Below are 16,504 nucleotides of genomic sequence, written 5' to 3' on the forward strand. Positions count from 1 at the left end.
CAGTAGGAAACCACAATATGAGAGACGATCAGGAGGTAGAGAGTCTGGACACAATGTTATCTCAGAGACATGGAAAAATGTATATTTATATACCTACAGTGTAGGTAGAAGTCTGAGCTGTCAACAGAAAGGAAAGGGTTGAGAGGATAATTTGAAACATCCTGAGTGGAAAATATAAATTACCAATCCAGGGAGGGGTAATGCTTGCTTTTGAGTAAAAGTAGAAGTATGTAATTAAGGAGACACTTACTGTACCGGGTCTGGGATATGGGATGCGACCTTCATATTGCACCCACCGATGATCCACGCTCTCTTTGTGAGCATAAGGGCCATTGAAAACAGCTCTGATATCTGCCATGCTGTACACACAAACTGCAGAGCCCTTGAAGACAGAGCTGAAAAAGAAGATAGATTGATATGTATATTGTAAACACCTCTTCAGTGCATGCCTCACCCAGTGAATTAACTGATTCCACAGAGTCTAATGGGGTTTGGATCAATCCTACACCTAAGAGCTGATATAAGTGGTGCTAAATAACAGACAATGTGTACAGGCCTGATAACTACAGATATCTAATATCACTGTCATTAGAGATTAAAGTTTTGCTCGGTTGAAACCTGGACTCAGCCTTTGGGACCACTTGACAGACTGCCACTTTTCCTAGCGGCTGACAGTTTCCAGATATAATTTATTAGCTATTTTGACTGGAATTTTCTGCAAATGAAGGACATTCCTTTACACTGTGTTCACATCTGGAAGTCCGTATATTAGACATATTACAGTTGATGTGCCTGAGAATTACAAGTTGCATTGGACAGAAAAGAGATAGAAATAAACATTTATTTCTTTTTCTATGTCTTTTTCCCCTTTTTACATATTTTTCTAAAAAAAAAAAACCCAAACAGTTCAGTTTTCCAAAGAACACCAGTACATGCCAGGTTGTTGAGTGGCATGTACTTTAGTTGCTTCATATGCCATTTCATTCACTGTGCAACATTTCATTCAATTTTAAATATTTTATGTGGTTATATAGTCTATGGAGCCACTGTGGCGGCTGCTTCTGAGTTAAGGAGTGCCTTGGCAATTCTTCACTGTACTCATACTCTTCAGCATTTGGCTAGTCCATATTATTTACAGTTAATTCAAAGGTTCTAGAGACAAAAGAAATAATTATTTATTTCCTTTCTGACAAATCTATATAGCACACCTCACTATGGCTGCTGAGAGGTTCATTAATTAATTAAACTTTTCTCTTGAGAAAAAGATGGATTATTCTTCCATCAAATCCTGTCTATAAAGAGACTGAAATATCACTGTAGAGCATAGTGGGTTTTGATCCTAAGAAATATCTGATGTCAAGTTGTTGTTTACAGAAACAATGCTTCACGACAGTGATTTGTCTTAAATGATAACTATGGGTTGCTCAATAAATATGATTGAAATTTGTAAATTCAACTAGATGAGGTTGAAATAAACTTGCATGCTTTTGATAAATTTTCATTATTTTTTAGGATCATTCTCAAAAGTCAGGCACACAAAGTCTTAGGGACATAATTTATTACTCCCATTTCTGAAAATATTGTCCTTAGTGACTGCAGCCCACATATTGCAAGCCTTATTCAAGCAATCTCTCCCTGCTCTCAGGAATCAGGATCTAGTAATAGAAGGGTTTAATAAAAGGTCTGAGTAAGATCTTCAGCATTTGTTTCCAGAGGCAAACATGATCGTAACACATACCTTGTTGTAGTGAAGACTCCATATACAAGTGGGTTTCTCTCATCTCTTGTAGAAAGTAAGAATATATCCTCTGCAATGGGGAAAAAAAAATAATTAACATCCTCTGAATGTTTCTGCATTTACCATTTCTTGTTTGGAGATTTGTAAATATATAACAAAGCTTTATTTTTGTCTGAATTTTCATTTCTGCCATGTGAATTTGTGCTAATATTCTCAAGTTCTTCCATTTGCAGATAGTCTGCTTTTTTCTACAGAATCAGATTTTCACTTTCCAGCTTTTGGAACGAAAGGGAAAAACCCCATCTTTCTCATCAGACTAATTCCAGTTATAATCAGGGACTTCTAAAAAAACTCAGAGATATTACCAGCACTGTTTGGAAGAGGAGTAAAATCAGAACAAGACATAGTGCTTCTTCAAACAACAATAAAATCCCCAAGCAATACTGATATCAGAATAGTCCGTTAAAGATAAATGAACTTACGCAGCTCATCAAAATGTGTGTCTGCTCCTTCAGGACCAGGTATCGAACACACAAGCCTGGCTTTCAGAAAAGTAGTCCACTTGTTTATTAGGCTCCTCTGACCTCCCATATCATTCTAGTAAAAATGAAAACAAAAGACTTAAATATTAAACAAATAAGAAGAGTTTTAACATATGGTATTTGATGGTAGCACAGTATTTACTGTGCTTCTTCAGTCTGATTCCACAGTTTGATCTTACCACAACAACAACAAAGTCTTTTTTTCATTGTTTGTTTGTTTTTTGTTTTTTGTTTTTTTTCCAAAACCAGTGTAGGACAGCATTTTTATAAGTAGCTCCAGCCGTAATTTCTCAGCTCAGAGAGTAGGCAACTCAAATTTCCTAATTACACCCAAATCTGTTTGCAAAGTTCTCTCACCAGCTCTACAGCTGGAATGCTGTGAAAACATATCTGTATCATGTGATTTCTTGTTCCCTGTGATGCTAAGTTTTGCAATCCGTTGTTCTTCAAGAATTCTTTAGAAACCCAACAATAATACAGAACATTTTGGATAGATTTCTCAAAAAAGAAAAAAATATATTCATCAACAATTCTTGCAATGTAAACACTGCACTGTTTGTTTTGTGTACATAGTACAGAGACATAGGCATTCCAGGGAAAACCGGTCATATTATTTTAATAATCATTGTTATGGAAATATCAGTCTGTCCTCCACAAAATGTTGGGTTTTTTTTTTCATTTATTTTACTATGGGTTTCCAAGATATGAGTGTACTTGTCCAAATTTCCTTTAGTCACTGGTGAAAGAAAAAAGATCTATAAAGGGTCACTTGACATTTGAATTGTGCTTCTGAAGGGTAGGTGACCTTCTGATGACTTGGATCAGTAGAGGGGTGTGGGGAAAGTGGATCTTCGAAGAAATATTTAAATTTTAGAGAACCTGGAACTAGGAGTTTGCTTAGGAGTTTACCTCCTTCCACTGAGTGCATGAAAAATCTAATGAGTTATATTTATCTGTCCCCTTTGGCCTCAAATAACAGATCTATTTTGGTTCCTCAATGCCATTTAGGCCCCAATTTTTTTCATATTGAAAACTGTAAGGGCAATGATATTTCAGCAGGAACCAAGAATTCAAACACTTAAGAGAAATTTTATCACCAACAGTAGTCTCCCAGCTATAGGTTATGAGTTACCCCATGAAGATACCTACTTCTTCTCATTTATAAACTCAAAAGCTTAGGGGATCTGTGCTATAACTTTAAGGACCACAAATTTGCTCATAAATATTCATCCTCTCTGGATTCATTAAGAGAAATCACTTTTTTTGTTAATTTGCTTTGCAACTCTGAAGGTATAGAACCAGCCAGTAGAAAACACTGGGTGGTGGAAATTATGTGTTATTTCCATAGATTGCATTTGGCCCTTCAGGGCTCTATCATAAATATCACAGGCAATCTGAAAGATGGTTTTAAGTGCTAAAATTCACTTCACAAGAAGTAACACTTCTCTGGTAATACACTCTAACCGTTTTCCCTTTTCATGTATTTTCTACTTTTAAATAGGTTAGCTCAGTTGGAAATGATTCCCATTAATCTATCATCTTTGGAACTCCTGTTCTTACATGAATTGCTACCTCCTCTCTTGATTTCCTGAGGTCCTGCCAAGCCTGAAGCTTTGCATCTAGCCAACAGATTTATTACAAAGGTGTCAAAATTAGCAGCCTAAAGCCAATAGGAAAAAGAAACTCTGCATTTGTGTGTTCTGTTCAAAGTCTCGGCAGATAAACTTTGTGGTGTAATTAAAACCAAATAATTACAAAGATGAAACAAAGAATCTTAAAAAGCAAGAAGTGTTAAGCTTTTTCTTCCTCTGGCAATTCACATTAGCTAAGCAATTCTCGCGTTGTAGGGTTTTCACTTTGATTTCTGGTGGACGCAGTGCAGCATCACAGGAGATGAGATGTCTCTAATTGCCTGTCTAGGATCAGAAAGCAGGAAGGAAACAAGATGTGATGGGGCTGGAATGGAAAAAGCACCCTTGTCTAGCTCCTGCTCCTGTCATCACAGGTGTTCAACTTCTGTAAGAGATGGAAAAATAGGTACTTGTGTTTTACCAGCCTTAAGTCGTGATCCAACAGAGCATTTTCACAAATGCTTATTTTAAATATATCAGTAGTTCTACTGAGTTCTTAAAGAGTAGTGTGAACTAAATACTGTGCTCAAAAGATGCAGTCTTAGCAAGTGCTATGTGCTTTAAAATATAAGGTTCCACTGGATTTAAGATGTATCCGTATTTCCTCAGTCTCAAGCCAGGACACAATGTTAACCATCTTACTTGAATTTAAGAGACATTAGAACAGACATTCACTGGGTGTGCCTTACCTGTACAAAAGTTGCCAATAACACTGTATAGTTTATAAAGAAGCAAGGGGAACTGGACGACCAGCCAGCACTCCATGATCTACCAAGTCCTTCTGAAGCCATAGAGTGACAAATTTATGGTGCAGAAATGGAGAGACTGAAAAGATCTTTCACTGATTTAGACAGTTGCACATATAATATTCTGACATATCCTCCAACATGCTTCTTCCTACTGCCATGGCTGAATGAAACCAAACATACATTTTATTAGGAGAATGTTTTAGTTTGTATTTTTTGGGGAGGTTTGTTTTTTGTTTTTGTTTTTTTTTTTTTTTTTATTAGTAGCCACATAGTACTCTTCAATTCTTTATGTCACCTCTGAATAATAGTGTCTTTGCTTTCCTAATATGTGCCCAGGATTCACTGACTGAGAAAGTGCAGGAATTGACACAGGCCGTGGCGATTTTATCTACAGGAAGAATTAGGTCAGCTAGGCCAAGGAGGTTCAAAAACTATTAATAGCATGGCATATCTTTGCTCCTAGACTCTCAAGTAGTAGTTGTCTTATTAAGCTCTGGAAATCTCCATGTTTTGAAGAAAGTGCACCCCTTCCTTCCTAACGGTATTTTTTGGTGCATATTATGTCAGTCTTTGACACACCTTGAGGCTTCGGATGCTGGAGAACATGCAGTTCTTCTCCTTCCCTTCAGAGCATGCTGGCATGAACTCATTAGGCATCATAGCTGCCTACGCGGTTGCACATTACTTGGACCATCATAGTTCATGATTATTGGCCTCTGAGAGGCTGCACAAAGGACATATTGTCCCAAAATCTTTTTGAGACTGGGTTGCTACAGAAAGAAGATAGTCTCTTCTGTGAAAATGGCTACTTAATAATATCAGTCTGCAATGAATCACTGACATGCTCAAAGGCTGTGAGCTGGATGTAGAGCATGACATTAATATAATAAGAGGTACAGGCTGGGTAGTCAGTGGATATGAAAAAATGGATGGAAGAGAAAAAAATCACCAAAGCAAAGGCCAGTCAGTGTGTAGGTGAAGAGAAATAAGGATTCAACAGAATGTTACAGAATCCTAAGAAGACTGATGGACTGATTTACAACAAGCAAAGATTTGTGACAACCCTGCTAGAAGTGTGTGGTAAAATGGATGCAATGAAATTATTTTGGAAAAGAGATACTGGTACTGAAGACAAAGAACGCTAAATATTTTAGGGAGATGAGACAAGAAGACAAGATAAATTTAAGTACTGAAGAAGGGGAAGACAGCATGAGCAAGCCTTTCATTCCTAAAATATGGCTAATCTATTTGTAACAGATGAGTAGCCATGAGTATCTGAAATCTTATCTCCCAGAATATCACTTCTAAGCACACTGGATTAGCAGTGTTTACTACAAACTTTGAAACAGTAAAGATGAAGGCACTTAGGACTGCATATTTCTTTTTGAATATAAATAAAGGTTTAATTAGCACTTACTGCTTTGTAATCTCACAAGCTGTAACAGATACCAACGCTTCCGCTGAAATACCTTCTTTCTAACAGAAAGAAGTGCATGTAAAATCTTGGTTACTTGTGTTTGCCTGAGTTAGAGATTTAGATAATTGCCAACTAGAAGGTGGGCAGTTAAATCTGTCACTTGTTGAGGAAATATTACCAAAAAATATCACTAAGATTTAAACATAGAAATTATCTAGATAAGTGGGGAAGTAATCCAGTATGACTTTAATAAATCAAACAGACTTTTATTCTACAGAAATCCTAAAATTGCAACCATTTTCAGTGAGCTGGTTCTAAAAAATAATTTGTTGGATTGAGAAATCAGGTCTCTACCAAACTACATTAAGAATTCAAATATCCGATATACAACTTCAGTGGACACAGGTACATGTATGGCTTTTTGACATCAAGGAAGAATGCTGTTTAAATGCCACAATGTAAAATTTGTGAAGTAAATTAAGGTCATATCATATACCTTTCTTGTGAGACTTCCACGGAAATCTCAGGTTTCTGATCTGCAATTTATGCATAACTGAGTAAAACATGTTTTTCAAACCCTCTAGTTAAACTTAAGTTTACCATGAAAATAAAAACCATCAGAAAAAATATTGCTTTATGAAAAAGTGATTTAAAAATCAACTTAAATTAAAGACTTTCTATTGTATCTATTTTCTACTCTATTGTATCTTATATATTTTATAAATGTAGCTCCATTAAAATGCACAAAAGTTAGTCTTGGAATCCAGTATGCAAGAAAACAGATGGCAAGAAAGCTAAAGAACATCTGCATCTTTGGGGTTTTAAATCTCTTATTTGTTTGTAAGTAACAGTGACAAATTGAACATTAGAACAAAAAGTGCAGTTTTCTGAAAATCAATCAACATCAAAGATGTCAAACACTGTGATTCATAAAACTTTAAAGACTGTAATTATCCTGAACAGCTCTTAAATCAAAAAATAAAATAATAAAAAAAAGACAATGAATGGAATTTCTAGAAGCAGGTTATTAATTAGAGCCAGTGGCAAGATGTGCAGAAGGACCATCCAAAGTGAATTCCTGGAGTGAATAAAAAGAAACACTAGAGAAGAGAGGGGAAAAGTGCTGAAACTGCAAAAGGCCCTGGAGCCCTTCTCTTGTGTGAAGCCTAGCTATGTTACAAAGCCACCAGAAAAAAATGGCATCCCCTGCAGCAAAGCCTTACATTGTGGGAAAAAACCCTTCTAGCAGACTTTACAAATGGAGAAACAGCCAATAATATTCTTTGGATTTTTGGCTTCAAATTCATAGTTCTTTTTTAATTATTTCATTTTACTTTGCATATTCTGGCCCTACTCAACTCTGTTAGGTACTGACCTAACACAGGGAAGTCAGTTTTCCTCCTTCAGGAATTCAGGTTCAAAATTTCTTGTCCAAACCATACTGATGTCAGATGAAAGATTCCCCTCATGATTTCCGCAGGCTATGGGTCAGATCCAAAACCATCAAGTAATACATGAAGTGTGACTTGAGAGAGAATAAAAATACACTTGCAATATAAACAAGAGAAAGGAGGCACATGTGATTTTAGATCTTTGACTGGCTCTGCTATGGATACGTTGAGTAAACTTGGGAAAACCAGTTCACCCCTCTATCTGTAGTCCCCATCTGACAGCAAGAGTGGTGACTGTTTAGTAATTCTGCTGTTTCTATGAGATTATAGAACCTTTCATGGGGAAAGCTTCTCATTATAAGATTGCATATTGCTCCATCTAAGACAGCCCCAACCCCTCTGGACACTGCAGATATTGCCAGCATATAATACTTCTGCTGCTTGAACTAGTTGATCCAGACTTGAGGATTTGAGTGGGATTCAGTCTCATGTACCACATGCTTACTCACAGCGACATCCCTTATCAAGTTTAGCCTGGCAGAATGATGCAATTCCTCAGCCTTGCAAGGTCTGTGCCTTGCAAGGTCTCTACCACTGAGGTAGCATTTGCAAATAATTAAACAGAACTAAGGGTGCAAACATGCACAGACCCCTGATAGGAACTGCGCAGAGTCACACATCGCCTCAACAAGAAAGCCTGGAATAAACTCAGCCCTCCTGATTTCCAGGATGATACATCAGCTTGGTATCTCTTCAATGGTCTTCAGACCATCAGAGTGAATGCTGCACGCCCTTTATCTCCTCCAAAAGCATAATCAGAAGTTCCTCTAGATTTCTGTGGCTTGGACATTAAGTTTTCCCCTAGGCAAACCTATTTTCAGAGAATCATTCTACAATTATTTTTCACACCTTTCCTGAGAGCTCAATACCATCACGACCCGAAACAGAAAACTCATAGTCTAGTGTACAGATGTGCAAAACCTCAGACTGCTTTTTGGTCCCTGGGACTTGTCATTTCTGAACACCTTTCTGAAATCATCATCCGTCACAGGCCAGAACCCACTGCAGTTTGTCGTGACTCCTTGCTTACTTTCCCTACCTGAGACAGAGCCACCATGTCAGGCACCAAGACTAAAGGGTCCCCATCATTGGTGCAGTATATTTACTGATCTCATAACCTGTCACTGCTCTGTACTGACTGGCTTCATTCCCTCAGTGTAAACCACACAGTTTGTTGCAAAAGGAATTGGAGAGGTTAAATAGTATCTTCTACATACTAAGATTATAGGCTGTGGATCAAATAATTCATTGAGCTCTGTGCACATCCAAAGTTGACTGCACAACCAGGGTCAAATATAGATCTCAAAACGAAAACAAACAGAAAAGCTAAACATTTGTCTCAACCCATGCCCTTGCCTATCTAGACAGCAGGATTAGTCAAGAAAGTTACACGTATCTATAATCATCAGCATGCAGGAGTGCTGTGGCTAGAGTCAAGCCTTCTTTAGGCTTCCTCAGGGGAAATGAGTAAATGTCCAGCAGGACTGAGCCAGAGAAGCCTTTGGCATGAAACCGGAATGAATCTCAAGTAGCTGAATGTATGGCAAGATGACCCAGTGTCACTGGAAAGCTGATGTGAGACCTATGGGTAAGTATGCCACTCTGGACATTCACGTATATCCAGGCATTAAAACAATGGGAAAGAGGGTCTTTATTGCAACCACAGCAAAAACTCCAAGACTGTAGGCCTCATCTACTGTGGAGAAGCCCTCTTGTCTGAACTATGGGTGAGAGAAACAGTGTTTTACCTTTGAGTTCCTGCTCCTCAGCAGATTTGTTGTTATTTAATTCAGAACAGCAAGGTACTCCTGTTAAGCATGCATAACTGTTTGGTTCACTATGGAAAATATTGCTTTTTATTTTGGAAAGTATTTCAACATCACACCCAGAGGTTTCTACCGAATTATCTTTGGATGGGATCCAAACTGGAAAGTCTAACTATACAGCAAAGAAAAATTCTGGACTGTTACTAAGCATATCATGAAAAATAAAAGCCAGAATCTAACAGGCCCAGGTAAGGATAGGGAGATTACAACAGCAAGTTTGAGTGTGGTTTGGGACAAATGAAATAATAAAATTAAGCACCATTTTACCACAAGGACACTCAGCAATCCTGCTAAGAATATCTCCAACAGGTTTGCTAGTATTAAGAACATTCCCCAAAACTGTTCAAAGGCTTCTACATAGTAGATGTACTCACTCCAACTTCAGTGGAAATTTGAAGTGAGCAAAAGGTGATGGCTGAACTAACAAAATATGTTAAGGAATTCTCAGGAAAATCCACCTATATTTTGAGTATAATCTGTTCATGGTTTATTCCAGTGTGTTTGACCTGCCTTTTCCTGTCTCTCATCTAAACTTTTGTATATACTTAATATAAATTATATGACATAAATACATAAAAAGGATATAAAAATACAGAGAAAGAAAACAAAGAACAAAATCTTCATGTTACGAAATGTAGCATTCTTGATCACGAAGCCACAGTCGAGTCAAGTGACTAGGTGGATCATGCAATTAATGTCAAATAGGAGATCAGAATTTATATGGTTTGAATGCATTGAGAGCATTGTGAAACTGAAGCAGTGTGAGATACAGCACTAGGATATGCTGGTTTCTTTCTGAGCAAACAGGCCTGAATTTGCCATTCAGAATTTCACATTCTTAAATAATGCCTTGAATTTCACATTCCAGGGACCCAGTAGGGCAAAGCTCCCTTTATAGTCAGTGGAAAATACATTCTTCAAAGAGTGATTTCAGCTGAAGATGGAAGGAGTCTTCTTCTAAAAAATAGTCATCTGCCTTTATTGATTGAAGTTAATGCCTAATAATTACTTTCCTTGCTTGGACACATAGAAGTGCCAAAAGTCACTAGTGTAGGACAATGTGACCACAGTATTGACAACCACAGGTTGAGAGCTGGAAAAGTATGAGACCAAAAAACAGAGGTAGGTCAACATCTTACAGAGTCCTTTAGAATCTAGCATCCTGAAAAATCTTCATTTACAGCAATATAGTCAATCAACAACAGCAAAGCCTGAACTGTAAACCGTGCTACATTTTCATATTAAATGTTCTGACAGGAAAAAACCCAAGAAGCTAATTTTATCACATCAGAAAATTTAAAAAATCACAAAGTCATTATTTGCTACTTTTAGAGATGTTTGAACATCTGAATCAAAGCACTCTGAAGTCAGGGACTTTGGATTAGACGTAGGAACTCCACTCCAATTAACTCTGTAGGTTTTCCACTTCCAAGCCAGTGGGTTACCAACAGTGTCTTCTCCAGTGACTTTCTCTGGCAACTAGGATGAGTTTGCTTCAGAGGTTGCGCAGCTGCATTTCCATAATCCAATTTTTAAAGTTCTATCTTGACACTGCAATTCCTTTTTCATTTTCCCTGAGGCTCAGTAAAATTCAGACACACCTCTTTATACATAAGCATAACTTGCATATTTTTGCTTCATCTGCAAATCATGATTTCCCCCTCAAAAAAACCACCAATTACATTGTTGAAACACACCCATGAGGGACAAAAACATACAAAACTTCGTATACTCATGCCTGTACCCTTGCCAATAAGGAAAGTCTGACCAAAAGACCTAACAAAGCCTGAGGTTTTATCTCTTAATTCATCATAGTTAGAAGCAGATACTATATGGAACTGGCCTGTTTCCAACACATCAGCCCTTAAAACGAAATCATCTTGATGAGCATCTGCTTTTCTACACAATTTGAAAACTTTCAAATGGGACATAATATTCAAATATCCAATTTGGAAGTCCAAGAGGAGTTGGCTGCTGAAAGACCTACTGCTGCAAAGATGCTCAACAGGCAAATGAGGGCCAAAGTTTTTCTAGGGATGACATTTTCAAACTGGTTTTAATCATTACCATTGAGAAATAAAAAAAACCCTGAAAAATAAAACAAACAAAAAAATCCATTACCCATGGTTTGCATTGTAACTAGGCAATATTATAGTGACAGAGAAAGTATGTAATCATGTAATACACAGTAAGTTAAACCTTGTCTGGAATGAGTTGCCTCCAGAACTGGAAGCAGGATAGCTGCATGAGCATGGCTCTGAGCCCAGACTAATTAGCCCTGCTGAGAACATGTTAACATGGCTATTTCGCTTCCGGGACCCAAGCTAATACGCCTGAACGGTAAAGCATTATACTATGTGGACAACTCAAATGATTCTGGAGATAGATCAATTATCTACACAGTGATGCATTACACAATATAGAAATACAAAGAATGTTAATGACCCAGTTATCCCTAGTCACAGTAAAGGCATGGCTAGACTATTTCCAGGACAAGAAATTCACCTCCTAGCTTTTATACACAAGCAGCCCCATGGCAAAGCCCACCGGAGACCCTCATCTCAAGAGTCACAGAGGAATAGCTCCCTCCTGACATTCCAGGAATATAAATTGCCTTAAAGCACCAGACGGGAGGCAAGGTCATAGCCTTGAACTCTGTTCATGTTCGTGGCTTTGGAAATAAATCACATTACCCAAAGGTGGAATGCAAGGTGTGTCCTGGGCTCTCAACTCAGGAGCTCTTAAAATGATTACATTCCAGTGTGTTTAAAAAGTACAGTTTAACCAAGGGGGCTGTGCCTAATTGCTATATTCTCATCTCCAGGTACAGCATGGTATATAAGAGGGTGGAATGGCATTCCAAAAAAAAAAAAAGACAAAGAGCTCACTTGTTCCCACTAGAACAAAGGCCACTTCTGGATACTGAACACTTTGGGAAATATGGGAAAGCATCAGGGGCCAAAGTCTGATTTCTTGGCAGTTGAGGTCTCGGAAACCAGTCTTTAAGACTGCACACCGTAACTTTTGCAATACATCACCAAAACCATTAAAGAGAAGCTTGTAACACAGCAAACGCAAACCGCTATAATAATAAACTGGATTTTCATATTGCAGCAGAGAGACTACTGCTTTTGGCTAATTTCCACTCCATTCCAATAGAATGAGGTTGTAACTATGAAAAAATGTTTTTCTATATAGAAAACAAACACGCAAAACCCCCAACAACCTTCCTCCCTCTCCAAAGCCTTTCTGTGGACTCCTGTAAATTAGGATTTTTCTTTCTCACTGCATTCGAATGGGGAAAATATGAGGGAAACCTAGGTCTTTTCTAGGGCTATATTTGTGCATATGTTAGGTTGTCCTTAAATAGAATTATAATTCTGTGATCATTTTGTGGTGGATACGTATACAAAAATGTAGCTGACCTGTTACTTGACTGCAGAGGGCACAGTGCACAGATGCTGCAATTATTTTTTTTTTAAAATCTGGCTCAGTGTGTAATGACTGTGCTGTGTCTTTAGCTGATGAAAACTGGTTCAGCAGTGTGGGCTTGAAGACAATGTATCTGTAAAAGCTTATGCCTGTGTTTCTAGAAATAGAAATATGTGGGTCCACACTCTTAAGAAGTTAAGGTTTGTATGATCATCTAATATACATGTGTGTATCTGTATGTGTTTTAAAAACAAATAAACATTGCTGGCTAATCTTTAACAGTATTTTTAATTTTTACTTGAAAAGAAAGCACATAACCCAACAGATTACACTTTATATAAGTAGAAACATACCATAAGTAATATCAGGTATTACAGACAGGCCAATCATACTTTTTCTGCCTCCCTCAAACCAACAATAGGAAATGCTGTTTGCCATGATAAATTACACAAGTGGTTCTGAAAGTGACTGTTGAAAGCTCTTCCTCCCAATTCATACTGATATCCCCTAGTGATATACAGAATGCAGATGACGTAAATCTAAACTAGTGCTATTTAGTGCTACAGTTGCTGCGTTATTACAATGCATGCTTCAGGACGGTAAGTATGGTCTTATGAACAGGACAAGTGACAGCTGTTTGACTCTGGGCGAAGAGCTGCCAGCAAGGGTATTGTAATCTTCTGGGTCTGAAAGTAGCTGGGAAAAGAGAATACTTCCAAGAGAAAATTTTCCCTAAGGGGGAGGATCAGTGAGAGACCATATTGTTGAGCCATTGAAAATTAGCCAAAGAATAGGCTGCATTGACTAACCTCCTTATTAAAAACAAAGCCTATTCTAATTTCAGCACGTGTCTCTGGCATTAATGTACAGGAGCCCTAAGGCAGAGTGGGGTAGAGAACAACTGAGTTCTAGTAGAATAATACCAGCTTTACACCAAGCAAATGATTTCAAAAGTTGCTGGGCTCCTCCCATGCACTATTATTCTCTGCTTGCTGGGGAAAGAAGGCAAAGGCTTAACTTTATGCAGTACAGGTCACATTAATGAGACAGTGCAAGTAGAAATTGTTATGTTATCAACTACTGCGACCAAAGACATTGATCCTATATCAGAGACAATTAAGCATAGCAGATGTTTCATGTCAGAGCACAGATTCAGAGGATCTTTAGTCCATAAACAGAGGGCTTTATTTGCATGTTTTAATTTATATTAAATACCGATAATAATTTTATTTTCATTATATTAAATTGCATTATAATGGTTTTTTATTTGCAGGTAATCAGGACACGTGTACCAAAAAACAGAAGCCTGAATTTTCAAGAGAATTCTGCATTCATCGGGAAGTGCTTGGTAAATAAAGACAGTGAAAAACTAACATTAATAATAATCACCTTATTTATCAGTTTCCATTGTTTTGCTTTGACTACTAAAATAAAATTCATGACATTTTTTTCCCGTTAACATGACTACTTTACAAATTCATTCTCCTCTGAGGTATGATTACGCATGGTCATTAGGATTTCCTTACAATACATTTGCTTTTATTATGATATCTTATCTCCTTTTTTCTCTAGGTAAAGGATGCTGGAGATCTCTCACTAATATATCTTAGTTTACTATACTCTCTCATGTGGCTTGGCTTGAAAATGTTGTCTACCAATTCCTCCTAATGCATTAAGTGCTTTCTCATAATCAGCAAATGTCATGTCTAGCAGCAAATCATATATGTTAGCGTTTCCATTCTGCCATTAATCACACTGCTGTGAAATACCCAACTAAAGATTATCCATTCTTTTGTCTGGCTAAAAACCTGCTAGAGAACTGATTTATGAATGAGTATTTTGTTTTCTTAACATTTTATCTCAAGGACCGAAGTGTGAAATGGATGTGGTCACTGAAATCTCAACTGGAGTTAGGAGTATGCTGGACTGCAGAGCAGTTGTAGATTTACATACGCATGTCCACTCTTCATTTTTCAGTGTGTGCCCATTAGCTGTATGTAAGATGTGTCTTCTTCTAGACACTTCAGGTCATAAATTATTTTGTTTACTAATTTTCAAGCTTCTTAAGAAGATAATTTTCACTGCCAGCAGTCACATTGCTCAGAAAATGTAAGTAAATGAAAGCTTCTGAACAAAACATCACAGAAATGTACCTACTTGTGTGACTGCTGTGATGGTGTTGCTGATACCTAGTTCATCACGAGATAAACATTTGCTCAAAGCTTATATTTACTAATATGAAGACAACTTTAAAGTCCCATTTTCCTGACTTTTACCAGTGACTCCTGGGTACCTGGATTCACTGAAGATCTAAGGACAGGATGGGAGAACTTACACTGACTGCTTCAGTTCCTAGAGTATTATGGGACAAAGGAGTGGGGAAAGAGTATATCTGACACAGAAGTCAATAGCTTCTGCTGTAGTGGGAAGCTTCTACAGCTTCTGCTGTAGTGAGAAGAAGACCTTAGCAAAACCAGCAGGCTGTTAAACAGCAAACTGGACACTGACTGCTCTCTTCATATGCAGGAATTGTTTTATCTTCTCATTACCTTTTGAGGAGGCTTCTGTCCTTGACAGAGATGCTTCTTCAAAAAGAGTGCAGCTCATGAAAATCTGGGTCTGCATTATGAATACCACAGGGGGAGAAATCTTTTCTAAGGGGCAAAACCAAGCTTAATGAAAAGAGAAAGTGAAGGGAGTAATGATCTAAAAGAGGTCAGGCACCAACCAAATGAAACTTTTCACACTGCAGCAGACCTGGGGTCTGGTTCCTCCTGGTCAACAGGTCAAGGACTGCACTTCTTCCCAGGGGAGGAAACCTCCAGGCAGATGTGGGTGTAGCTCAGAAATGATATACATTTCTAGCCTCCCCTCACCCTAACTGATTATCAGGAATGTGCAGAAACAAATGACTGACCGCAGTTCTTAGTAGTGCCCAGGAATGACATACTGAGCTAGACTGAAGGGATTGTATATCCCTCCATTCAGTGGGCACTTTCCACAAAAACCCAAATACCTTGCCATTGTGTACACTTCAACAAGTCAGTCCTCACTTAAAGCTTATGAAACAAAGCAAGTCACTGTTGCATATCTGAAGGTCAATACATTATCGTTTAGACACAGGATTGTAATTTATAAGTATATTAGCTTTTTAAAAACACGTACACAGTCAATATCAAGTCTATTTTTCAGATGAGTAAATTTCAGATGTCATTAGTAACCTATGTTCAGAAAAATTACTATGATGGCTCACTGGGTAGCAACATTATTTCCTTCTGATCTGAAGGGGAAAACAGATTTCTCAAAGAAACAAACCAAACAGTTTTTCTCCCTTTAAATAAAATAAAAAGATAGAGTCCTCACCTTACAAACTCTCCCAACTCGGGAAAGGATTGTCTTGTCAGACGTGCCACTATCTTGCGATATTTCTCGAAAAAAGAAGTAGATTTTGTCATCATCTGGGTTATAGGTGTCCGGGATGGGAAAAGTTCCAATGAATTTTGCTCCTAGAAGTTTACAAAAAATGGTTTTAAAAATCTGAAGACAGGTCTTAATACCTGCTACTAAATTTTTGCTTCAATATCTGCATTTATGTTGCATCTTCTAGTGAAATAAAAATATCACTGTATAGACATGTAGTGGCAAATTTCTTACTAACTCCAAGAGAAAGCCACCATAGATTCTGAAATATTTATTCTCAGTGTGATGCTTTTGTATA

General features: G+C 37.6%; 1 protein-coding gene across 7 annotated transcripts in view; it reads right to left on the reverse strand.

The window, feature by feature from the left end:
* SEMA3D (semaphorin 3D) overlaps positions 1–16,504 on the reverse strand; it is a 142,670-nt gene that overhangs the window by 34,765 nt on the left and 91,401 nt on the right. For all 7 annotated transcript variants that reach the window (XM_074827932.1, XM_074827931.1, XM_074827930.1 and 4 more), the window contains 4 exons: positions 16,150–16,292; positions 2,221–2,335; positions 1,739–1,808; positions 251–395 (listed from right to left, as the gene is read on the reverse strand). In XM_074827932.1, coding sequence (XP_074684033.1) covers positions 251–395; positions 1,739–1,808; positions 2,221–2,335; positions 16,150–16,292 — 473 coding nt within the window. The remainder of the gene's footprint in view (positions 1–250; positions 396–1,738; positions 1,809–2,220; positions 2,336–16,149; positions 16,293–16,504) is intronic.

The sequence above is a fragment of the Strix aluco genome, chromosome 5 (genome assembly GCF_031877795.1).
Source record: "Strix aluco isolate bStrAlu1 chromosome 5, bStrAlu1.hap1, whole genome shotgun sequence".
NCBI classification, from domain to species: Eukaryota; Metazoa; Chordata; class Aves; order Strigiformes; family Strigidae; genus Strix; species Strix aluco.